The sequence below is a fragment of the Phasianus colchicus genome, chromosome 27 (genome assembly GCF_987193195.1).
Source record: "Phasianus colchicus chromosome 27, bPhaCol1.hap1.1, whole genome shotgun sequence".
Classification (NCBI taxonomy): domain Eukaryota; kingdom Metazoa; phylum Chordata; class Aves; order Galliformes; family Phasianidae; genus Phasianus; species Phasianus colchicus.
Genome location: NC_143462.1, coordinates 762,758 through 787,777, shown reverse-complemented (window position 1 = coordinate 787,777; position 25,020 = coordinate 762,758). Strand labels below are relative to the sequence as shown.

At 58.5% G+C, this 25,020-nt stretch overlaps 3 protein-coding genes across 4 annotated transcripts; 2 read left to right on the top strand and 1 right to left on the bottom strand.

The window, feature by feature from the left end:
* The first annotated feature begins 917 nt into the window (after positions 1-917).
* TCF7L1 (transcription factor 7 like 1) lies at positions 918-13,524 on the top strand. Of its 2 annotated transcripts, none has more exons than XM_031597021.2 (11): positions 918-1,137; positions 1,219-1,279; positions 2,052-2,182; positions 9,446-9,529; positions 9,787-9,919; positions 10,416-10,518; positions 11,260-11,403; positions 12,003-12,162; positions 12,267-12,374; positions 12,895-12,955; positions 13,035-13,524. In XM_031597021.2, the coding sequence occupies exons 1-11, from the start codon at positions 943-945 to the stop codon at positions 13,403-13,405; spliced, it is 1,551 nt and encodes a 516-aa protein (XP_031452881.1). In that variant the 5' UTR covers positions 918-942; the 3' UTR covers positions 13,406-13,524. The 2 variants fall into 2 exon arrangements, with proteins under 2 accessions (XP_031452881.1, XP_089981548.1); XM_090125422.1 differs by adding an exon at positions 10,753-10,836 and having other exon boundaries at positions 918-1,279.
* A 1,796-nt stretch (positions 13,525-15,320) lies between these two features.
* On the top strand, positions 15,321-20,020 carry TGOLN2 (trans-golgi network protein 2). Its single transcript, XM_031597042.2, has 4 exons — positions 15,321-15,486; positions 15,804-17,182; positions 17,902-17,985; positions 18,068-20,020. Exons 1-4 carry the CDS (start codon positions 15,384-15,386, stop codon positions 18,071-18,073), a joined length of 1,572 nt encoding a protein of 523 aa, XP_031452902.2. The 5' UTR covers positions 15,321-15,383; the 3' UTR covers positions 18,074-20,020.
* A 1,546-nt stretch (positions 20,021-21,566) lies between these two features.
* Positions 21,567-24,367, bottom strand: LOC116231297 (caspase-7-like). Its single transcript, XM_031596975.2, has 4 exons — positions 24,166-24,367; positions 23,780-23,952; positions 22,501-22,630; positions 21,567-22,062 (listed from the first exon to the last, which is right to left on the bottom strand). The coding sequence occupies exons 1-4, from the start codon at positions 24,365-24,367 to the stop codon at positions 21,761-21,763; spliced, it is 807 nt and encodes a 268-aa protein (XP_031452835.1). The 3' UTR covers positions 21,567-21,760.
* Between the last annotated feature and the right edge of the window lie 653 nt (positions 24,368-25,020).

The window sequence follows — 25,020 nt, the reverse complement described above, 5'->3', positions numbered from 1 at the left end:
GGCAGGACAGGGAGGTGCTGGTGGGGTGGGAGCACCCTTGGGTGAGACAGTGGCATCTTAGTGGTGGCATTCGAGCATCTGAACAGGGAGAGGGTACCCTGAGGAGGGGGGTGAGGGGGGGTGGAACCTGGATGGAATGGGGAGAGCCAGAGGTGTTGGTGCACCCTGACCAAGATGGGAGGATGGAATGGGGGGGAACCAGGAGGGGTGTAGCCCTATGGAAGGTTTGGGGGGACCCAGATGAGACGTGGGGACCCAAGTAAGGGGTGGGATGGGGGCCCTGCGTGGGATGAGGGGACCCCGGGGGGTAGGGGGGAACTCCGGACAGGATGCGGGGAGCCAGCTGAGGTGCAGGGATCCGAACGGGGTGCGGGGCCTCGGGTAGGACAGGGACACCCGGATGGGACAGAGCGATCCTGTAAGGGACGGGGGACCACGGACGGGATGCGGGGAACCCCCGGTGGGATGCGGGCACCCAGATGTGGCGGAGCGGCCCAGGCGAGACGTGGGAACCCAGACTGAACTTCGGGGACCCCGGCCGGGGTGCAGCGCCTCGGACGGGTCGGGGGCACCCCGGACAGGACGGAGAGATGCCGCAAGGACGGGGGGGGGGGGCCGCGGGCGGGACGCGGGGAGCCAGGTGAGCCGGAGCACCCGCGGCGGGACGGGGGCAGCCCGAATGGAAGGGGAGGACCCGGCGGGACGGGGCGGCGCGAGCCGAGGAGCGCCGGGAGCCCGCGGCCGGGATCGCGGGAGGGAGCGGCGGCGCCCGGGGCGGCACCGGGCCCGGCCCTGCCCTGCCCTGCCCTGCCCTGCCCCGCCGGCCCGGCCCGCGGTGTCGCCTTGCAGCCCGCCCCTCCCCGCCGCCCCGCGCATTCCCGACCCTCCGGGCGGCGGCGGCGGCGGCGCGGGGCCGGAGCGCGGCGCGGGGCGGGGGCCGCGATGCCGCAGCTGGAGCCGGCGGCGGGGGACGACCTGGGGGCTCCGGACGAGCTGATCGCCTTCCAGGACGAGGGCGAGGAGCAGGACAAGGGCGCGGGGCGCGGCTCGGCCCACGGGGACCTGGACGAGCTCAAGTCCTCGCTGGTCAGCGAGACCGAGGGCCGCGCCGCCGCCCCGGGCGGCCCCGACGCCGAGGTGAGGCCGGGCCCCGGCGGGCGGGAGGGCGGCCCCGGCCCCCCCCGCGGCCCTCACCGCGCCCCCCCCGCTGCCCCGCAGGCGGAGCGGCCCCCGCAGTCCCGGGAAAGTTTCCAGAAGCCGCGGGACGCGCTCGCTGAAGGTACCCCCCCCGCGCCCCCCCGCCTCCTCCGCCGCGCTCCGCTCCGCTCCTCCGCCCGCGGCCCCGCAGCTCCTTTGTTCCCCCGGGCACGGACCCCCCCCCCACCTCCTCCCCCCGCGGACGGGACCCCCCCCCGCCGGACCGGGATTCACCCCCCCCCCCCCAAACCCCCCCTTCCCCGTCCCAAAACCGTGCGGAGCGATCGGCCCCGCCCCCCCCCCCCCCCCGCGCAGCGGGAAGCGGCGCTGGGACCTCAGCCCCCCCCGCGGGAGCGGGACCCCCCCGAGCAGTGGGATCCGCCGTAGCGGCGCTGCCCCGCGGGGATCGGCGTCGCCCCGTAAAAGCGGGAGCCCCCTGTAGGGCCGGAGCACCCCGGAATTGCACTGGGACCCCCACCTGTGGAACTGTGACTCCCCCACCCATAGCAGTGGGATCCCCCCCCCACGGGGACTGGAAAGCTCCCCAGCATGGAACTGACACCCCTGCTTGTAGGAGTGGGACCCCCCATAGCAGTGCAACCCCTCAGGAATGGCACTTCCCCATGAAATCACGGCCCCCACCCATACAACTGGGACACCCCTTAGCACTGCCCACCCCCACGGGACCCCCTCCCCATAGGACTGGGACCCCCCCAGATAGACTAGACGTGGACCCCCCCTCAGCAAGAAGCTGAGCCCCTTGGTGCCACCCATGGGCCCCGTGGTGCTGCATGCAGACCCACCCCCCGGTCCCTCTCCCCCTCAGTTTCCTGACCCTCTCCTTTTCTCCCCAGTGGTCAGACGACAGCAGGATGGGGGGTTTTTTAAAGGCCCCCCCTACCCCGGCTACCCCTTCCTGATGCTCCCTGAGCTGGGCACCCCGTACCTCTCCAATGGAGCTCTGTCCCCTGGCGGCGCCCGCACCGTAAGTGTCAGCCTGTCGGCACAGTGCAGCTGCTCACGCAACAAAAATGGGAAGAATTTGGGGTTTGTTAGCTCTGTGGTCGCTCGATCCCTTCCAGGCACTGCATGGTGAATTTGGGGTGTTGTGGGCAAGTCTGGGGACTTTGCGTTGAGTTCAGTTGAGTTCTTTGGTTGCGTTTGGGTTCTTGGGCTGTGCTTGGGGCCCATGGGGTCGAGTTTGGAGCCCTTTGGTTGAGTTTGGGGTCTTTTGGTTGAGCTTAGGGCACTTGGTTGAGCTTTGGAATGTTTGGCTGAGTTTGTGGGGTCCTTTCGTTGAGTTTGTGTTCCTTTGGTTGAGTTTATGGGGTCCTTTGGTTGAGTTTGGGGTCCTTTGTCTGAGTTTATGGGGTCCTTTGGTTGAGTTTGGGGTCCTTTGAATTTATGGGGTCCACTGAGTTTGGGGTCCTTTGACTGAATTTATGGGGTCCTTTGGTTCAGTTTGGGGTTCCTTTGAGTTTATGGAGTCCTTTGGTTGAGTTTGGGGTCCTTTGAATTTATGGGGTCTGTTGAGCTTGGGGTCCTTTGGTTCAGTTTGAGGTTCTTCAGTTTGGTGTCCTTTGAGTTTATGGGGTCCTTTGGTTGAGTTTATAGGATTCTTTGGTTCAGTTTGGGGTCCTTTGACTGAGTTTATGGGGTCCTTTGGTTCAGTATGGGGTCCTTTGATTGAGTTTGGGGTTCTTTGACTGAGTTTATGGGGTTCTTTCGTTGAGTTTATAGGGTCCTTTGCTTGAATTTGAGCTCCTTTGGTTGGGTTTGGGGGCGCCTGGTTGCATTTGGGCATTTCTGGTTGAGTTTGGGGCCTTTGGTTGGTCCGGCCCCCCGCTGCCGTGCGCAGCCCCGAATCCTGACCCCGGGCTGCACCGCCTTTCTCATTGAAAAGCGCTCCCTGCGACTTCCTAAAGCCCTTAATGGGCTGACATTGTCTGGCCCCGCTTTGGCGTTTAGAAAACTGATTAAGCAAATTGAGCGAGCGCTGGAGGGGGAGAGCAGCCCGGCCCCCTCCGGCATCCCATGCTGCTCCCAACCCCAAATCCACCGTGGGTGACACCGGATGGAAACCCCATGGGATGCTGTATGGGAGCTGCAGTTGGGATTTCGCGTCCTCATGGCCGGTCCTGTTCTCCAGTCATCATTTCTCTTTGCCTGCACTTTATTTTGTGATTTCGTTGAGGCTGGGCTGGAAAACTGCCTCAGGCAGAGCCCTGCGGCCCCAAATCCCCAGTTTGGGAGAGGGTCAGCAAAGGGACCCCGGGGTTTGGGGTTTTCCTTTGGGGGCTCCTTGGAGCTGCGCTTTTTGCCTTTTCCCTTCGTTTTTCTCCCCGAAAGCAAAAGATGGGGCGATGCTGAATGAACCACTGCAGGGAAAGAAGAGGGGTTTGGGGTTTGGGGTTGGGATAGGGGCTGGGCAGTGCCGTGTGGGGCCAACCCGCATCTCTTCACTCCAGAACACGGGGCTGAGGGGCGATGCTGTCACACACCGAGTTGGGCACATCCGTGGGCGTGTTCCTTTGCCTCGCTCCCAAATTGCCCACCTGCTCCGACTGCTGGGTGACCCACAGACAGGGAGGAGTTCAGCTTTTGGGGGCCTTTTAGCCCTTTTTCCCCGTGATGGAGATGGGAATGGGACCGCCCTGTCCCCAAGCCCTGACCCCGTCCCGTTGCTCCATTTCTTGGAGAGCTGAAGGGTGAACCTTTGGGGCTTTGGGAAGCGGGTCAGGATTGGGGCCGATTTTGGCTCTTTTGGGATCTCTTCCCAGGGACGCTCCCGCTCGTGGGCTGCCCCACAGAGGCAGATCTGTCTGCAAAAGCAAATATCTGCCCTTGGCAGCACTGCCAAGAACAATGATCCAACCCCAGCTCCTGGCATGGGGCTGTGCTGGCAGGATCCGGCCCTGCGTTTGGGGTTTGTGCTGCTCGGGATCGCTGCTGTCGGGCGCTGGGCACCAGCAGAGTTGGGGTTTTTTCCCCCCAGCCCGGCCTGGCAGGCGCTGAGCGAAGCATCGGGTGCTGCCGTGCCGTGCCTCGGTTTCCCCACGAGCAGCACCTCGCGCTCAGCCCTTGGCACACAATGGGCCCTTTATGTCTGCTTCTTAATTATGCTCTTCGGCTAATTAACCCGCGTTTTTTTTCTTCTTCTTTTTCTTTTCTTTTTTTTTTCCTTAAATGAGACCTACAGGAGGTTTCCACTAAACTCCTCCGCCCCCTCCCTCCCTTTTCCAACACGATTCCCAAATTAAAGCAATGAAGTAAGTGCTCCGGGCGACTCTCATAAGACCTGGTTTTGTTGGGGGACTTAACGCGCATTCATCATCTTTCTGGAATTCCGAGCAGCTGCTTTTCATTAACGTCCCTTCCTTGAAGTCGCGGGCGGTAGCGGGGAAAGGAGCGGGGAAAGGAGCGGGGAAAGGAGCGGGGAGCAGCGCCTGGCGCATCACGGCTGCAGGGAGATGGAATGGAGGGGGACGGGGCAGATGGAGGGAGGTGCTGAGCCCCAGAGCAGGGGGAGGAGGAGGAGGAGGTGGGAGGAAGGGCATGGCTGCAGTGTGCGCTGTTCTGGGGTGTTTGTTGTGCGCCATGGGAATCCTGAATGCTGAGTGTGTGGGGCACCAGGAATGCTGAGCCTCAGGGAATCCCAAATCTGGGAATCCAGAGCACCAGCAATCCTCAGCCTCAGGGAATCTCGAATCCTGGGAATCCTGAATTGTAGGAATCTCAAACCGTGGGAATTCTGACCCTTGGGGATCTCGAATTCCAAGAACCCCAAGCTCCAGGAATCCTGAATCCCAAACCCCAGCCATCTCAGGCATTGGGGATCCTGCGTGCTGGGAGCTCTGGGTGCTGGGATTTCTGAACCCCAGGGGTCCTGAGCCCTGGGGATCTCAAGGCCCAGGAATCCCAAACACTGGGAATCCTGACACCAGGGAATGGTATCAGCCCTAATGTTCCTTAATCCTAGGAGTATTGAATCCCAGGAGTCCAGGATCCTGGGAAGGTTGAGCCCCAGGAGCGCCAGGCACTGGGAACCATGAGCACTGGGAATCCCAGATCCCAGCAATCCCACACCCTGGCAGTCCTGCGTGCTGGGAATGCTGAACCCAGGAACCCCAGCCCTGGGGAAACCTGATCCCCGCGAATCCAGAATCCAGCAAATCCCACCCACTGGGAAGCCTGAGCCCCAGCAATCCCATCAATCACACGTGCTGGGAATCCTGAACCCTAGGATTCCCAAACCTCAGGAATGCCGATGTGGGCCCGCAGGTGGGGGCTGTGGGTTCAGGTGCTCCCGTGGCGCTGCGCTCCCAGCCGCAGCATCCCGGAGCAGAGGATGCAGAGATGCCGTTTCTGGAGGTTCCATCCCCAAACCCAGGGCTGCGGGGTGGGCTGAGGCTCAGCCTCGTTGCTCCTGCTGTCCCCGTGCCTTTCGGTCCCGCAGTTTGGGATTCTGGAGCCCTCGGCACCGCGCAGCGCCACGGCCATGTGAGCGCAGGATGAATGAATGGAGCCATTCACGGGGTGCAGACAAAGCCCCGGGGCGGCAGGGAAAGCTTGCTGCCACTGAGGTTATTTGGGGGGGAGGAGAAAAAGTGTTCGGGGGTCCAGGATGTGTGCGTGGGGCTGAGGACGTGGGTGCTAGGCCTTGTGTTCCCCATGATGTCCTGGTGATGCTCTGGATCCTGGCGCAGTGTTCTGCTTCCTCCTGGCTCCCTGCGCTTCCTCTGCTGCCTTCCTCCTCCTCCTCCTCCTCCTCCACCCCCCTGTGCCACGGGATCTGCATTGGAGATAAGGTGTCCCCTGCAAAACCCACTTTCCTCAAAAATTGCATTTCCCGTGTGCCAAACTGGGTTGGATTTACTCCAGCTGTGCCCAATGCTGGGAGCACTGCAGGATCGGAGCATCCCAGCCTGCAAAGGTTTCTGGGGTTCTGCAAAACACTCCTTGCAACCCAACGTGCAGCTCCTGCTGTGCTGTGCCAGAATGCGTTTTGGGGAAAAAAGGGCCAAACTGGAGGTGTTTTGGGGCAGTCAGATGGCAGGGGCTGCTTGTATGGCAGCGCTGGCATCGAGAGGGGGGTGGCATGGGGGCAGTGGGGCTGCATCGTGTGGGGTGGGTGATGCAGCACAGAGCCTTCACATTGTGCTTCCCCTTCTGAAAACAAGCGGGTCGGGGCTGGTTGGGTCCCATAATGACCCTTTCTCACCCAAAAGGAGAGGCTGTGGTGGGTGAGCTGGGACTGGTGCTGCTGGGCCGTGCAGCTTTGGAGCATGGGATGTGTGGTGCCCACAGCGGGATGTGGGATTCCAATTGGCATGTGGGATCTGGGACTTCAGGACACTGGGATGGGGGATGTTGGGATGCAGAGTGATGGAACACAGGGATGTGGGATGTTGGGATGTGTGATACCAGGACATTGGGATGTTTGGGTGTGCAGTGTCGGGACACTGGGATGTGGGAGTTCAGGGTTCCAGTATATCAGGGTGTGGGATGTTGGGATGTGCAGTGCCAGGACACTGGGATGTGAGATGTTGAGCTGTGCAATGCCAGGACAATGGGATGTGAGATATGTGGTGCCAGGACATCCAGATATGGGATGCTGGGATGAATAATGCTGGGACACTGGGACGTGGGACGTTGGGGTGTCGGGGCTTCATAGCTCCACAGCAGCAGGGTGTGCTGATATTCCCCACTCCCTGTGCAGCTTCTGGGATAAATCCAAGTGAGTTTGGATCCGGCAGTACAGAGATGTGATTTCAGGGGAAGTTGGGAGGGGCCGTCCTGGGGGATGCTATGCTGGGCTGGGTGGCACTGGGATACACAGAGCTGGGATATGGGATCTGTGGACAGGCTGCCCTGGGATGTGAGGCACTGGGATGTGAGGCACTGGGATGTGCCACCCCCTCGGTGCCACCATGCAGTGGTGCTTTCCCCCACTCCCCCCTTTCCCAAGGAAAACATCTCAGCCCCGTGCAGAAGAGGAGAGGAAATCCGCTCATTAAAGCCCCTAATTGGGCATTAGGGGATCCTGCAGCGTTCGCGCCTCCTCCCCGAGCGCACTGCGGCCACGCGGCACGGCCGCCCCCCAACCCCCAGTCCTGAGGGGGGTGGACAGGCAGAAATACTCACAGACAGACACACAGACAGACGTGGGCAGATGGGAGGGTTCACAGTGGTGCTGCAGCCCGGCAGGGAAGGGGTTAACCCCCCTGGTTTTAATTGGGGAGGTGTGTGGGGGGGAGCTGGTAACGAGGAACCAGAACTTGCTCTAATCTCTCTGGAATGTGACCGATTTTCAACTATTTTCCTCTTTTTTTTTTTTCTTAATAGCTCCAATCTGCCACTCGCAGCCCCGCGCGTTGTGCTACAGTGGGAGCTGTGTCTGGGGTTGGGGGTGGGAGTGGGAAAAGGGGGGAGTTAGGAGGGGGGGGGGCTTCATTTTTCCACATTAGCACTGAACCGTTCGCCAGCTCCCCCCTCTTTGTATATTTTGAAAGGGTCCCCCTTCCTCTCCCCTCCCCGGCCTCCTGAAGCGGCTTCCAAATGAGAAGCAGCCTTTTATACACAGCTCTGCCCCGGCCGCCGTCCCCCAGCGGCTTCTCCGCTTACAGAATAGAGCAGAAAGCGCCTTTGTGATGGGCGGGGGGCGGCGGGGGGGCGAGGGGCCGCAGCAGGCACTGCATGGTCACCCCTTCGGGGACGTGGGGACGGCTCCTGTGTCACCTCAGTGTGGGCACGGGGACACCTGGTGTGTCACCCCAAGGTGGATGTGGGGACGCAGGGATACCTCATGGCACCCCAGCAGGGAGGTGGGGACGTGGGGACTGCTCCTGTGTCACCCTGACACAGACACGAGGACGCCTGTGTCACCCTGACATGGACGTGGGGACAGCTCATGTGCTACCCCAAGACATGGGGACACCTGGTGTGACACCCTGACATGGGCAAAGGGACATGTCCTGTGTCACCTCAGCATGGACATGGGGACGCTTGGTGTGTCAGCCTGGCACAGACGCAGGAACATCTCCTGTGCTACCTCCCGGGGACATGGGGACACCTTGTGTATCACCCCAGTGTGGATATGGGGACAGTTTGTGTGTTACCCCAAGATGGACATGGGGACCCTGACCTGGACGTGGGGACATCTGTGTCACCCTGATGTGGACATGGGGACACCTCCTGTGTTACCTTTACGTGGACACGGGGGCATGGGGACACCTCAATTGTCACCTCCACCTGGGAACCCCTGGAGATGGGGTGACTGGAGATGGAGGGGAGATACTGGGAAGGGATGGCGATGCTGGAGGTGGAGGGAAGGTCCTGGGAACGGAGGGGTACAGGAGATGGGGAGTACTGGCCTGAAGGGGAGATACTGGAGGCACAAGGGGATGTGGTGCTGGGGATGTCAGCAGCGTTCAGAGGATGAGGAGCTTCTGGGGGCACCAGGGGATACTGGAGATGGAGGAAGGAACTGGGAACAGAGCGGGGCTGCTGGGGATGGAGCAGAGGTGCTGGATGTGGGGGAGGGGGACGCAGGTGGGGCTGCTTCCTTCCAGACATGGGAGAGTTAATGCTCCTAAAGCTGCGCTGGGCTTCCCTTCTTCCCTTCCCCTTCCCTTTCCCCTTCCCCTCCCCTTCCCGTTCCCCTCCATTTCCCTTCCCTTCCCTCCACATCCCATCCAGCTGCCCAGGCTCAGGACTGTTCCTGGTGGGGAAATTCCTGGCACAGCTGCTCCATCCCATCCCAGCTGCATTCCCCAGCACCACACAATGCACCTTTATGTTTTCCCTCTGCTGGGAGCGCACGGATCTGGTGGGGCACCAAAAAAAACCCAAGAAGTGCCATACATGCCTCTCCCCTGGCCCTTGTTGAGTTTGGGGGGGTTTCTCACATTCTGGCAGTTTGGTGTCTTTGCCCTCTGATCTGGGGCAGTGTGACTGAGAATCCCATCCCAGTGGGCATTGCCATGTCTCCCAGATCTGCTTTTATGGAGCTGTGGGGCTGATGGGGCTGAGAAGAGGCATCCCCATGTGCCACCAGCCCCATGGATTTGGGGCATCCTCAGCTGAGCCTGCAGTGGGAGTTTGGGGTTTGGGGATGTGAGTGCTTTGGGATGCAGTGCTGTGGGATATGGGATGCTGTGGGGTGTGGAGTGCTGTTGGGTATGGGGTGCTGTAAGGTGGGGTGCTGTGGGATATGGGGTGCTGTGCTGACAGCCCTTTGCTCTGGCAGTACCTGCAGATGAAGTGGCCACTGTTGGATGTGCCGGCAGGGGCCACGCTGAAGGACAGCCGCTCGCCATCACCTGCACACCTGGTAAGGACAGCAGCCCCAAACCCTACTGAGATGCGACCCCAAACCCTACTGAGATGCGACCCCAGACCCTACTGAGATGTGACCCCAAACCCTACAGAGATGTGCCCCAAACCCTACTGAGATGCGGCCCCAAAACCTGCTGCAAACAGAGCTCCAGCAGGGGGTGGCTTTCTAGGGACTGTGTTTTGGGGGAGCGCCTTTCGGGGGGGCTGTTGTTGTGGTGGATCACTGTATCTTTTCTCCCCCTCACCCTACAGTCCAACAAGGTCCCAGTGGTGCAGCACGCGCCCCACATGCACCCACTGACGCCGCTCATCACCTACAGCAATGACCACTTCTCACCCGGCTCGCCGCCCGCGCACCTCTCACCTGACATCGACCCCAAAACGGGTGAGGGGAGGAGAGGGGTGTATGGGGAGAGGGATGCTAACAGGGAGATGGGCACTTATAGGGAGATGGGAGCTTATAGGGAAGTGAGTGCTTAGAGGGAGGTGAGTGCTTGAAGGGAGATGGGGTGTTATAGGGGGAGGGATGCTATGGGCACAGAGGCATTTGTAGGGAGATGGGCGCTTATAGGGAGGTGGGTGCTCAGAGGAAGAAAGGCACTTGTAGGGAGGTGGGCGCTTATAGGCAGAGGGGCAGTTATAGGGAGGTAAGTGCTTGTAGGGAGATGGATATTTATAGGGAGAGGGGCGCTTATAGGTGGAGTGAGTGCTTTTGGGGAGATGGGTGCTTATAAGAACATGAGTTTCTATAGGGAGGTGGGCAGTTCCCGGCTTAAAGGGAAATGGGTGCTTATAGGGAGGTGAATGCTTATAGGGGGATGGGCACTCGTAGGGAGGTGGGTGCTCACAGTGAGGCGGGTTTAACGCTGCTCCCCCCGCAGGGATCCCACGCCCGCCGCACCCTCCCGAGCTGCCCCCCTACTACCCGCTGTCTCCAGGAGCCGTGGGTCAGATCCCGCACCCGCTGGGCTGGCTCGTGCCACAGTAAGGATGGGCTCCTCCTGCCCCAGCCCCACCGCGTCCCCTCACGGGACGCCCCTCATGGGCTCCTTTGTTCCCAGCGAGCCTGGTGCAATGGGGTGGGGAAGGGAGGGACTGCGCTCCGGTGGAAATGTGGGATGTTGTCCCCCTTGGGATCAGCTGGGGACCCGGCCGAGGGTCCTGGTGGCGCAGGGAGGGGGCTTGTCCCTGTGTCTGCTGCAGCTCGTGCATTTGCAGGCAAGCACAGCCCATGTACTCCATCCCCCCCGGCGGCTTTCGGCACCCCTACCCTGCCCTCGCCATGAACGCCTCCATGTCCAGGTGGGTCCCTGTGTCCTGCTGGGTTCTGATGGGTCCCCGTGTCCAGGTGGGTCCTCATGGGTCCCCACGTCCTGGTGTGTCCCCGTGGCCGGGTGGCTCTGAGCAGGGACAAGGGACCTTCTCAGGCATCCCTGAGCTGGCTCAGGGTTTTGGCCACATCCCATGGTGCCGATCTCCCTGACCTGTGTGTGGGTACAGACCAGCCTTGGGTGACTGCAGTGGCCCACGCTGGCCAAAAACAACCCCACGGTGACTCTGTGGGTAAAGAGCCATGTGTCATGTGCCAAGCTCAGGCACAAACCAGTCCCCAGCAGGTGGGGGCTGAGGATCTCTAATCCTAAGAAGTCCTCGGTAGGATTTGGGGTGACATTTGGGGCCATCGGTGCCTGTTTGGGGCTGACGACTTCGCTCCCTCTGCTGCAGCCTGATGTCCAGCCGCTTCTCCCCACACATGGTCCCACCGCCCACCCATGGGCTGCACCCCTCAGGCATCCCACACCCCACCATCGTCTCACCCATCGTGAAGCAGGAGCCAGCCCAGCCCAGTGCCAGCCCCGGCAGCAGCTCGTGAGTGGGGACCTGGGGGGGGAGTGGCCCTGGGGATGGGGACAAGATGGGACAGAATGGGATGGGAATGGGATGAGGATAAGAATGCGGGTCAGGTTAAAGGTGTGGATGGGATGGGATGGGGATGGGGATGAGGATGAGGATGAGGACGAGGATGAGGATGAGATGGGGTGGGGCAGGGATGGGGTTGGGGACAGGATGAAGATAATGAGAACGAGGATGGGATGGGATGGGATGGGGTAGGACAGGGATGGGGATGGGGATTGGATGGGAACAGGGACATGAATGGGGACGGGATGGGGATGAGGATGGTGACAGAAATGGGATGGCATGGAGAAGGGGATGGGATGGAGGTGGGAATGGGATGGGATTGGGGTTGGGGTTGGCGTTGGGGTGGGGATGGGGATGGGGATGGGGATGGGGATGGGGATTGGGATAGAGGTGGGATGGGATGGGGATGGGGTGGGGTTGGGATGAGTTTGGAATGGGAACAAGAATGGGGACGGGGATGGGGATGGGGATTGGATGGGGACGAGGATGGGATGGGATTGAGATTGGGGTGGGGATGGGGAGTTGAGCCTGCATGTTGCTCCCTGCAGGAAATCCCCTGTCACAGTGAAGAAGGAGGAGGAGAAGAAGCCCCACATCAAGAAGCCGCTCAATGCCTTCATGTTGTACATGAAGGAGATGAGGGCCAAGGTGGTGGCTGAGTGCACACTGAAGGAGAGCGCGGCCATCAACCAGATCCTGGGCCGGCGGGTACGCGTCTCCCTCGTGCCTCCAGCCGCCGTGGCGGTGCTGGGGACCTGCTGGCAGTGCTGGCCGTGTGTCCCCGGGCTCCGCAGCGCTCTTTCCCCTCGCAGTGGCACTCGCTGTCGCGGGAGGAGCAAGCCAAGTACTACGAGCTGGCACGGAAGGAGCGGCAGCTGCACTCGCAGCTCTACCCCACGTGGTCAGCCCGCGACAACTACGTGAGTGTGACCCACATCCCCAAAAGTCTGGAGGGGTTGGGGGCTGAGGGCGGTGGGGCTGAGGACCTGGGGATGCCGTGGTGCTGGCTCACGTCACCTGCCCTGGGTCACCACAACCCTAGTGTCACCATGAGCCTCTGTGTCACTGTGATCCCATGTCACTGTGACCCCAGTATCACTGTGATCAGCCCAGCGTCACCGTGATCCCATGTCACCGTGTCCCCTGTGTCACCATGACCTCCAGTGTCACAGTGATCCCGTGTCACTGTGTCCCCTGTCACCATGATCTCAGTGTCACTGCAATCCCCTCTGTCACCATGATACCCTGTGTCACCATCAGCCTTGATGTCACTGTGATCCCCAGCGTCACCATGACCTCAGCGTCACTGTGATCCCATGTCACCGTGTCCCAGTGTCACCATGACCCCCAGTGTCACGGTGCGCTGCTCCATGGCACCACATCACCATCCCTCAGGCTTTGTCCCGCCATCACACCTCAGCGCTTTGCCATATTTCACAGGGCAAGAAAAAGAAGAGGAAGCGAGAGAAGCTAGCCCAGCAGCAGAGCCACGAGGCAGACAGTGAGTACCTGGGTGGGAAGGGGCGGCCACCGCGTTCCCCCGTCGCCCCCCCACTCAACACCCACCCCGCACCCCGCAGGCGCGCTGCCCTCCAGGAGCAAGAAGCCGTGCGCCCCACACCACCTGCCTCCCGACAAACCCTGCGACAGCCCGGCCTCGTCCCACGGCAGCATGCTGGATTCGCCTGCCACGCCATCGGCCGCCCTGGCCTCCCCGGCTGCGCCCGCCGCCACGCACTCGGAGCAGGCGCAGCCGCTGTCACTCACCACCAAGCCAGAGGCCAGGGCTCAGCTCGCCTTCCTCTCCAGCAAATCCTCCTCCTCCTCCTCCCTGGGCTCCCCCCCGTCGCTGCTCCCCAGGCCCATCGCCTTCCCCTCGCTGCTGCTCTCCTCCCCGCCCGCCCCACAGCAGACGCAGCCGCTCGCGCTGGTCACCAAACCGGCCGACTGAGGGGGGGGTGAACAGGAGCCCCCCGCCCGCTGAGCACCGCCACAATCACGACTCCCAACGCAGCCAAACCATTATTGGTCAATATTTGACCTTTTCTGAACTGTTTTTTTTTTTTTTTTTTTTTTTTTTTGTGTTTTTTTTTTTTTTTTTTTTCTCTTTTGGGAAGCAGACTTTAGAGGAAGAGCCGCTTTCCCTTACCAGCAGTCGACCTAAAGACTGTTTTTATTAAAAAAGAAAAAAAAAGGGGGGGGGGGAGGAAAGTGTATTTTTTTTTTTTTTTTAAGAAAGAATAAAAGAAAAAGAAAAGAAAAGAAAAAAAAAAAAGGACCCTTCCTCAAGCTGGACATCCAGCGCTGGTGCCCCCAATGCTCCCAGTGCCCCCAGTTCCATCCCACCGCAGCTGGACCTGGCCCCCAGCATGGTGCTGGGCTGGGGGGTGTGGGGTGGGGATGCGGGTGGAGGGGTTTCCCATTTAATCCCTGTTATTTTTCACAAAAACAAAACAAACAAAAAAAGGAAATAAATCTACAGCTGCAACTTTGCTGCGTGAGCGTGCTCCGTGCGGGAAGACCCGGATTGGTGGAGCTCTGCTTTCCCCTGCTGTCCTCTGCAAATCACTGCTGGTGATGTCAGCCTGGAGCCCACGCAGCTCCAAAAGAGCCAAAACGCCGCTTTTTCTTGGTCAAAAAAACCAAAAATCCGCAGTCCTGCAAGGGAACGCAGCCGCGCTCGGCCGACACCGGGAGCGGGATGCAGCCAGCAGCGCCTTGAATGGGATTTCATGGGAAATTAAAGGCATGAAGAGACCTGTCACAAGAATTAAAGTCTGGACTGCAGCCAGACAGCTTCAAACAGATGTTGGACTTCAGCAGGAGAATATTTCTTTGTTTCGCTCGGAGTTTTCCCATACGGAGAAGGAACATCTGTTGGGTGCTCTCCGGGTTTGGATTATTCCTGCTGGAGGAGAGAGGCACACAGAGCTGCGGCTCATGGGGCTGCACGAAGGCATTGAGTCCTGCACAGCCACACTGCGTCCTGCACGGCCACAATGAGTCCTGCACAGCCACAATGAGTCCTGCACGGCCACAATGAGTCCTGCACAGCCACACTGCGTCCTGCACAGCCACACTGCGTCCTGCACAGCCACACGGGGTCCTGGCCAGCCTGGGCTCTGTCGCTGGTGCAGCATCCCATGTTCCCAGTCCCCGTGGCACCAGGCACCCGGCAGCAGACATCTCCCTTTGGATGACATCTCGTCGTGGCACACAGCACCTGGAACCCATTTTTCTTTGGGTCGCTCCGTCCCTTTTCCTTTTCGCGACCGTCAAACAGCCCCCCAGCGTGTCGCGTCCCCCCACCCTCCCAGAGCAGCGCCGGCCCTTCGTTAATTGAAATGCCTAATGAGGTCCCGGGGGTCTCCTGCGCAGATGGAGCTAATTAGGGGCTCCCCGGGACCGCTCCTTGCGGGGGGATCACGCCAGATGTCGCCCTGCCGCTCCGTGCCGCGCCGAGCCGTGCCAAAGCAGCCGGGGGCAGAGGCTGCAGCGCATACATTTTAATTAGCGTCGTTAACTCCTCCCGTTTGCTAATAGATTTGATCCCGCACCCCGCCCAGCCCAGCGGACCTGGGGGCGTCTGCTGCTGCAGGGAAACCCGGCCCTGCTCCGAAGGGGTCGTACCCCAGAAGCGGCGTCCCACGAGGAGAAGGGGACCGCGAGGCCCCACACCGCCGGCTCTGCCCCCAAACCCCCACTGTGTCCCCAAAGCGCAGCTCTGCGCCTGCGCGCGGCCCTCCCGCCAAGCACGGTCGTCTGATTTGCATAGCCACGCCCAGTCGGAACAAAACCACGCCCACCCCATAATCCCCGCCCCCCGTCGGCGCGCGGCCCATGTGCACGATCTCCTGCCGGAAGTGACGTTCCTGAACGGAACCGGAAGCGGAAGCAGGCCGTAGCCGGGCGAGAGGCGCGGGGTCGGCATGGCGCTGCGGCTGCTCTCGCTTCTGCTGCTGCTGCTTGGAATCGCTGCTGAGACCACAAACCAGAATAGTGCCGGGACCGGGGCTGGGACCGGGGCTGCAGGTAGCGCGAGGTGCCCGGGGTGCTGGGGGGAACCGGGAGCGGCTGGGGGTCCGACTGCCGTGGGTTTTACACCGGCGCTGGGTCTGCGGGGGGGTCTGGGCGCCTCCTGAGTGCGGTGGGAGGCGGTGCAGGGTTGGGGCGGTCCCTGGGGAGCGCCGTGCCGCCGGGTTTCCCCCTTTTGGGCTCTCCCCTTCCAGCCCCTCATGGGAGAGCGTCGGGTTGCTTTTGGCGGAGGTGGGCCGTGGCGGCCGGGAGCCGTTTAGCGCAGCCGCACGTGCTTCTGGCACTGAGTGCGGTCTCGGTGTGTTTGCTGACAGGTGGGCAGCAGGGATCAGAGAACTCGGAGTCCACCAACCCTTCAACAAACGTTGGAGAGCACGACAATGCAAGTTATGGAGATAACGGAGGGACAACAGATGGGAAGGGAGGTGCAGGTGATACAGATCAAAGCCAAAACCTGAGAAAGGATGAGAAGAACCAGCCTGAAGAGACAGGGGAAAAAGATGGGAAAGAGAAACAAAGCACTGTTGGCCAAGGCACCAGCCAGAGCAACAGCAACGATGGCAAGCAGTCTGGCAGTAACTCTGGTAGCCAATCCAACACCCAGAATAACAGTGACAGCCAAACTGACGCCCACAGCAACAACAACCATCAGGACAGCAAGACTGACAGCGAAGGCAGTCAGACCAAGCAAAATGGCAACACTGGTGGCCAAAATGATGAGGAAAATGGCAACGCTGATGGCCAAAATGGACCGAAAGATGGCAACACTGATGGCCAAAATGGCCAGAAAGGCCATAGTGAAAGCACCAACAGCCAGACCAATGAACACCATGAAAGCACCGACAGCCAGACCAATGAGCACCATGAAAACACCGACAGCCAGACCAATGAATACCGCAACACCAACAGCCAGACCAATGAACACCATGAAAACACCAACAGCCAGACCAACAGCCAGACCAGTGAACACCATGAAAACACCAACAGCCAGACCAATGAGCACCATGAAAACACCGACAGCCAGACCAACAGCCAGACCAATGAGCACCATGAAAACACCGACAGCCAGACCAATGAACACCGCAACACCAACAGCCAGACCAATGAACACCATGAAAACACCAACAGCCAGACCAATGAACACCATGAAAACACCAACAGCCAGACCAACAGCCAGACCAATGAACACCATGAAAACACCAACAGCCAGACCAATGAACACCATGAAAACACTAACAGCCAGACCAACAGCCAGACCAATGAACACCATGAAAGCACCAACAGCCAGACAAATGAACACCATGAAAACACCAAGAGCCAGACCAACCAACAGCACGACAGCACCAACAAGCAGGATGACCAGCAAGGCAGCAACAACCAGCAACATGACAATGCCAACACACAGGACAGCAGTCAGGGCGCCCAGGCAGGCTCATTGGGGAATAACGGCCAGTCCTCACAGTCAGTTTCATCTGTTCATGACACTGAAGGCTCTCCAGATGGTGACGAACTCCCTGAGGAAGAGGATGGGGTTAGAAATGGTAACGGTGCTGCCTTGTTAAATAAGGAGAGAGAGAAGAGTGTTCCCATTTCTCCGGGGGAGAAGTCAGAGAACAGCCACTTCTTTGCCTATCTGGTGACCACGGCTATTATTGTTGCTGCTCTGTATGTTGCCTATCACAACAAACGGAAGGTGAGTGGCTCTGCTCCTTGCCCAAGTTCCCCCCTGAGGTTTAAGAGCTTCCTTCTCAGTCGTTGGGCAGCGCTGCAGATGGGGGGCATGCTCAATTGAGGATCTTTCCCCTTTGCTGCTCTCATTTTTGCCTTTTGCTTCCTGCTCAAACCTCCTGCTTGTTAATGTTTGGTTAATGTTTAATTTGAGGCCTTGATTTCAACAGCTTTGAGATGAGCAGGGAGGAGTGTTGTAACCAGGAAAGTGTTTGGATCTCTGTGGAAATGGAATGGCCTCGACTCCAGTGGTTATTTTCAGCAGTGAGGAACGGAGGTGAGGGAGGAGAAAAGGAAAAGATCTGTGCAGCTGCTCTGTGTTTCTCACAGACAATGAGTTTTCTGTAGCAGGTTGCGAAAGACTTGTCTTTAAATAGCACTGCACGGGGGAATACAGCCCAAGTGACACAACGCTCATCTTTTCTGCTGTTTTTCTCCCTTCTCTTTTTGAGGTAGGAGAGGGAACAACTTTTTAACTGTTTTCTGCATGTTGGGAAAGCCTCATTATTTCCTGTTTTCAGTCTTAGCTGCTTTTAAACAATGACATTTGTTTGTTTCAAGTGCTTTTAGGAGGCAAGTGAGGCTTCTCAATGGCCCACTAGAAAGTGCCTCTGTTAGAAGTCAGGAAAACTGCATGTGGTCATTCCTGTCCTGCTCACCTTGTCCCTGCCTCTCTCTCCAAAGATCATTGCTTTTGCCCTGGAAGGGAAGCGATCGAAGGGCGGCCGGCGGCCCAAATCTGGCGATTATCAGCGGCTGGATCAGAAGGTAGAGGGATGGGGGGGTCTCTTGTCTTTGATTTCACGTGCATCTTTTGCATTGTTCTAGCTTTTCTTTTTTCCCTTTCCAGATCTAAATTCCTCCTCAGGTGGTCAGTGAAAGAAAGGTGCTTGGTGACAACAAGACCGGAATGGTGGGACACCACTGGCTGGCTGCCCTGCTGGTAGCACTGAATCGTAGCTTTGCTGTCATCTTCAGATCTCAGAGAGCAGGAGGAAGGGGAAATGCTTTTACTTTTGCACCTGCACCTTGGTAACGTTCGACTTCTCACTTCCTTAAAATGTGTTTCTCCTTTCCCAATGGCCTGAATCGGTTTCCGCTTGTGTGTCTGGCTTCTAGACTGTGGCCCAAGAGAAGCCAGCTCTGGCACTTGACAGAACTTTTGTGTCCAAATGAAAAGGGATTTTCCATCTACTGTACTGATGTCTCCTCTTGGAAAAAAGATCTGCCTGCAAATTGAGCCATCTGATTCTCTCCCTTCAGAGTCATAGAGCTGCCCTGGTAACCAGCACTGTCCTGCTGGAGGCACAGACGTTCTCTTTCTCTGTCCATTATATTTGGATGCTAAAGTTTGGCGCGTGATTGCACTAGCTTGGAAATGATCTGCCAAGGACTCTGTTGTGATTTGTTTCTTTTCTTCCTCTCTGCGATGAAGGCAGTGTTAGCTTCACATCTCACTTCTCACCTTAATGCACACCTTTTGGGAGCTCTGGATCTGCCTTCGGCCCTCTGCTTGTATCTTAGACTTCCTTACTTGCCCTGTGGCAGTTGTACTCCATGTGGCTGTGTTCCCTCGTGGTCCTCACAGCTGAGATGCTTGCACTAATGAAGACAATTAGTTTGATGCTGTGAAAGCGAGCCACTCAGGCTTATGAAGTTCTGTGCCATACAGCTGCAGTGATGGAGCACATTTCACCTCAAAAGATGACTCTGTTCCCTGTTGTTAAAATGTCATCGTGATGATGCAGAGTGGTTGATAGTCCTGAATTTTGGGATGAATGAAACTTGCAGTCATTCAAACCTCTTCCTCTTCTTCAGTACGGAGGCTCCTCAGCAGGAAAGGCGCAGTTCCTGCACTGAGGTGTTTCCCAGGCAGCTGCCCTGTGAGCAGGGTTTGTCCTACAGCTCCCAAACCTCTCTTTGCTCTTCTGCTGCTCTGTGCTCCCCTTACTTTGGGAGATTTAATGTGGTTGAATTACACCTCACCAGCAGCTTATTGCTGTTTTCTCAGTGTCACTGTGGGGCACTTAAATGAAGGCCTGGGATGTACTAGCACTGGTTGTATTGAAGGCTGCAAAACATGCTGCTTCCTGAGCTGTAGCTGTTCTGCTGGTCTTATTTTTGTAGTTCTGCTCCAAAGATATTTACTCGAGACAGGGCACTTCCGAAGGATGTGTGTAAAGTGCCTGCCTAGCTTCTTAGTTTGTTTGTTTTTCTTATATGGGCAGAAAATGATGGCTGTGGCACATGGAGGGCTCTTCACATGGGTATACATCCCCCCCAGAGCTGCACAGAGGAGTCCTGTCCCCCCTGTGAGCCCAGGGTGGCTGCCTGTCCCCAGCCTTGCATGAAGGGCGACCCTCCCCACAGCTGCGGGGTGATGAGGGCAGGGAAATTCCCCTGTCTGGCCATGAAGGCTACAACTGTGTTCTGCTTTTTCATCTCAAAGGGAGAGAGGGAGGAAGCCCTTCTTGCCTTGAACCGCTGGGAACGACTCCTAGTGTTTCTTTTCCCTTTTTAATGCTGTTAGGATTTATGCAATGTGTTTCAAACCGGTCAAGGAGTGTGAAGCCTTTTCCTTTTGGCCGTGGCACATTTCTGAATGGATGGTATCTGTGGGTACGTGATTTTTCTCCAGGTGGGGCTGCTCCTGGGCCTGCTGCCTTGCTGGTGCAAAGCAGTGCACAGTTTATTTCCTGCTGCAGTGCAATGCAACTTGCTTTGAAGGACCCGAATTTTTATATTTCTTTGTACTTTTTTTTTTCCCCAGTGTGGTAAAGTCAATAAATGATTTAAAAAAATAGAGTTTTGAGCCCTGTTCTGTGTGTGCGTGCATGCGTGTGTTAAAAGCTTTGAAGCCCCATCTCCTGTCTCTTTGATCATTGCTTATGCTCTAGGCCTTGTGCAGAGCCTCCATTTGTGAATGCAAGTTCAGCTCTCACATGACCAAGCACCCTGCAGCCGGAACAGAACAAGACAGCCTATTGCTTGAAGGCTGTTTGAAAAGTTCCCTGAGTGCTTTGCCTTTCACCCAGTTGGCCCTTGGTCAGCAGCAGGCTGGTGCAGCAGGCGAGGGTCTGCATTTCCTCCTTCATCCACAGGGAGGCTCTTCGAGCAGCACCCAGCTCTGGTGGCATTGGAATGGACTGGGAGAGGAGCGCAGGGCAGGGTGCTGCTGGCAGGTGAGGGTGCAGTGTGTGGAAGGAACTTTCCCCTACTTTCTGTCTGGAAGGAGGAAGTCTGCCCCTGTACCTCTAGCTTGGCAGAGGACAAGCTGGGATAAGGGGAGGGCTATTTGTGGTTGGTTTTTTTTTTTATTTCTTCCCCCTTGACCAGGTCACTGAGAGCCTGGGGGAGGCAGAACGGTGGAAGCAGGAGATTGAAAATGAAAACTGTTTGATTGTGTGTTGGGCTGGAGTGCTCTTTGGAGCCTTCCTACAAGGGGCATTCCTGTGTGCATCTTCAGTGTCATTTCTCAGAGAAGCAAGAATTGGACTCCTCCAACAGCTCTAAGCCCTATGCCCAGCTTCACCCTGACCTGGGAATGCTATAGGAGTCCTGTAGGAGTCTCCAAACTGTTTTCTTCCTATGGACAGAGCAAGTGCATAGGGAGGGAGCAGCTCAGGAGGTCCCCCAACAAGAGGCAGTGATGTGAGCACCCCAGAGCGTGGGGCAGTCAGGGCAGTGGTACCACCTGTCTGCTGAGAGTCCAAAGTCCTGCTAATTGAGTCCAAAGCTATCTCCAGGACAGGGTAGGGCTCTGCCTATCGGAGCTGTATTGCTCAGGGTTGAGAAATACCAACACGAGCACAGTTTGCCTGAGAGGCTCTCGGGGTGGAGGCGATGCAAATTTAATGGCTGAGCACACAGGGTGAGCCGTGCAGGCGCTGCAGGGAGGCTTCGTTCTGCTCGTTTGTGGTGCCAGAGAAAAGGGGAAGACCCAGCCTTCAGCAAAAGCATGGGGCCCACTGGGTGTCCCAGCCCATCCATCCCAATGGGAGCGTCACCCTCCCCTTCCCCACAACAGGAGGAGGTTCACAAAGATGCAGCTTTTGGTCACGAGCTGAGGTCTGCCTTGGTGAACGTTCCCAAAGCCATGCCCTGACTCCTGGTCTGAGTCAACCCGCCGGGTTTGACCATTGGTCTCTGTTTATTTTTTAAGTTTTGAACAAAGAAATGTAAAGACAAACAGCTTGGGCCTGCTGCCATCTTTACACCAGCACAGTGTTTTCCTTGCGGGCAGGGCAAACATCAGCCTTTCCTCCCTCAGAAAAAAAGCCCTGTGCAGGGTCACTTGGGTAACAGAATCGATAAAGTGGAGTTCACAGCACTGGGGCTCTTTCATGGAGGAGATGGAGGGGATAAGTGAGTGTGTGGGCTGGAGCACCGCATAGCCACCGCTTGGGCTGCCATGGGGCCGCAGGGCGACATCCATCCCAGTACGTCGTGATGGGGAAACGACGCACCCTAGAATTTCCTCGTACCCTGGGCAGCCCCAGGGCACCTTTCTGCCGTGGTTTCTGTTGTGTTTCTCCATTTCCCCCTAAGAGGCTGCAGGCTTCTGCCGCTCCTCCTCCTCCTCCTCCATCCCTCCCTGTGTGTCTGTGCTGGGAAGGGCTTCACCTGCCGCCGCGAAGGGGAAGACGTCCCGCGGCAGGTTGGTGACGAAGCAGGGCATCTGCTTGCAGCCCTCGTAGGCACCCCGGGCCTGGCAGCCCAGGGCTACGGCCGCGTTGAGGCGGGTGGCCATGCGGCTCAGGGCCAGGCTGCGCTCCTCCCCGGCCAGCGCTGCCAGCAGGGCCTGCAGGAACATGGATCCCGCAGGGTTCAGGAAGGCCCCGTAGCCTGTGGGGTGCAGAGGGAGGAGTGGTGTGTGGCTGGTGGGAGGGAGGGCCTCACGCTGCCCCTCATTGGGAAAAAGAAGTGCTGGAAATGGAACGTTTGGGTGCCTCGGTGTAGAGGGACAGAAGCTGAGAGCGTCCAGAGGAGGGCAGTGAGGTGGGATGGGGATGGGGCAAAGTGGGAGGCCTGCTTGGCACAGAGAGGGGGCTGAGGGGAGAACTCATGGCCCTACAGCTCATTGTGATCCGACAGCCCCCCATGGCCCCACAGCCCCATGTGGCCCTACAGCCCCTCATAGTCCTGCAGGGCCACATGACCCTACAGCTCTTTCATGACCCTACAGCCACAAATGCCCCTACAGCCCCTTCCCCCGCCTCCAGGAGCATGGAAGTGCAGGTGCTGACCCTTCTCCCTGCTGATTCTCTCTGGGGGTTTCCTCACCAGGGCTGCAGGCAAACATCACAGCGGTGTTAGGGGGGATGTGCAGATACTCAGAGAAGCTGCCCGGCTCTGGCTGCCCGCTGTCAGTCTCCACAAACACCCCCTGGTCCAGCGCAGCCCCCCGACATGCCTGCAGGCAGAACACAGCCGTTGGCTTCCCTGCGCTTTGCTCCTGAACAAGGGAGACCCAGGGGGCTTTGGGGCTTCTGGGCACCCCATCCTCTGAAGAACCGTGGGGCACTGAGGGACAGTGGGCATGGAGGGCTGTGCTGGGGATGAACTTGGGGATGTTAGAGGTCTTTCCCAGCCCTAATGGTCCTGTGATTCTCCCTCCCCCCAGGAGAGAGGCAGCCTCTCTTCCCCTCATGTTCCTCCAAGCTCCAGGATTACACCAGGTGACACCAGAGCCCACTTGGGAAGATTCCCCTTGGAGCACAGCAGTCACCGATCCTATGCAATTGTTGGAGCTTTCTTCCAGGGATGGGAATTTAGGAAATGATGAGAAGGACCAGCATGGTTGGGTCCACCCCGAGGACACACACACAGCCCTCCAAGAGCCACTTCTGCTCTGCATCACTGCCTGCAGGGATCCTCACGTGGCCCGTGGGGTGCCTGGAAGGAACGGCAGCACACTGGCACTCAGCATGCCCTAAGGGATCAGCCCTGAAGGCACTAGCCACCTATCCTGGTCTCTAGTTCTGGCTGCTGGAGGTGGCCCATACTGTTGCCAGGCATGCTGGCTAAGCCCTCTTTCCAGCAGGAAATGAGTGATTTGTGCTTGCTCTCGGGCGAGGATTTCCATGTATTTGCATGTTTGCAGAGCTGACACTGCTGGGATGTGTCCAGGCTGCAGGTTGCTGCACTGTCTATTTGCTCTCATCTAATCCTCCCTAATCCACAGTGCACTCCGGGGCTCACTTCCTGCCAGGGTGTTTCTAACCAGCCCCCCCGCGCTGCTCCTTGCCCAAATATCAACGTCATGGAATCTGAGGGCAACTTTTAGCAACTCATCAACACTCCGGTGGCATCTGGGAGGGAGGCCGAGCCCAGCAAGGTCACCTTTCCTGGAAGGGAGAAACTCGGTGAAAGTTGAGGCAGATGCAGGGTGCTCACGGGCAGGGGCAGAGGTGACCTCAGAGTCAGGAAAAGCATCAAAGATAGAGCATAGCGGTGAATGGCACCTGGGTAGCAAAGTCTGCAATTACAGCAGCTCCTGTCCCTGTCTCTGCCTGCGGAGTCAACGAGGTGGGGTGCAGTTATGGCCCAGCAGTGGTGTTACCTGGATGAAGAAGACTTTGGGTCTCTCCGCGAGCACTGGGCAGTTCTGTGCCGACAAGATGTGGAAGATGCGGGTGAGCCGGAGCGGTCTGCAGTCACAGCCCAACACAGCCCCCTCCTCCCCATGGCTGGAGATGATGCTCACGAAGTAATCCCCGTGCTCACGGCCGCACTCTGTGGGGCACAGCCACCCTCAGCTACCAGCCTTCAGCTGAGTGCTCTGTGAGGGTGCTGGGAGGCCCACCTCCGGCTCGGAGCCCCACTGTGTGATGAAAGGACCACAAGGACCTGGGTGTGGGTGGGGGTTGGTCCCATCTGCCTCTGGGCGGTGATGTAGGGCACTGTGGAGGTGGGAGCTGGGAGCAGGAAGGTGGTTTGGGGGCTCACCTTGCTGGTAGAGATCCTCCATCTCCTTGGCTGTCCTGTTGTGCAACAGCTTCACCCTGTAGCTGAGCTGCGCCAGCACACAAGAGAGCTTCTCAGCTTCTCTCCTGGCTCCTCTGCGGGGCCTGAGCCCCACATCGCCATCACTGCTGCAGAAATCGGTGTTGACGATGATGAGAGCCCGGCTTTGCCGTGGCCGGGACATGTCCGATGGTCCCTTGGAGGGCTCAGTGGCCTTTAAATCCTGGGGCAGGGGCAGCGAGCCCCAGGTGCTCCTTCGGGACACGTCTGCTGCTGATGCAGTGCCTGCAGGGCAGTGCCTGTCAGCTGCTGTGGAGCCAGATTTCACCTGGGCGTGAGTCACAGGGGCAGGAGATCCGGGCTCACCCCTGGGCACTCAGCTTGGGGAAAAGGACGGCTGGGGAGGGCAGAGCCTGCACCTTGCTGTGTGGGATGGGGGCAGAAGGTTGCAGGGAGATGCCTGCAAGGTGCACAGTGCGGGAGCAGCTGGAAAAGCCCTCCCCGCCTCTCCAAGGGCTGCAGCGCTCCGCTTCCCCCACATCCCGGCTGTTCCTGCTCCTATTGCTGGCAGTGGGAAAACCACTCCTTCGTGGGCTCCCAGCAGGACTTTAACACAGACTGAAGTCCACAGAACAAAGCCAGCGCTGCAGCGCTCATTGCCTGGTGCTGGGACACCCACTGATGGCACATGCACAGCACTGCCAGCCGCAGAGCGACCTGTGCCGCTGCAGGATGGTCACACAGATGGCTCCAAACTGCATCTCCTCTCTCCTCTCCTTCCCAAGCTCTGCCTTCCCCCACGCTGCCGTCCCCCAACCACAGGACCCAGGCTCAGCC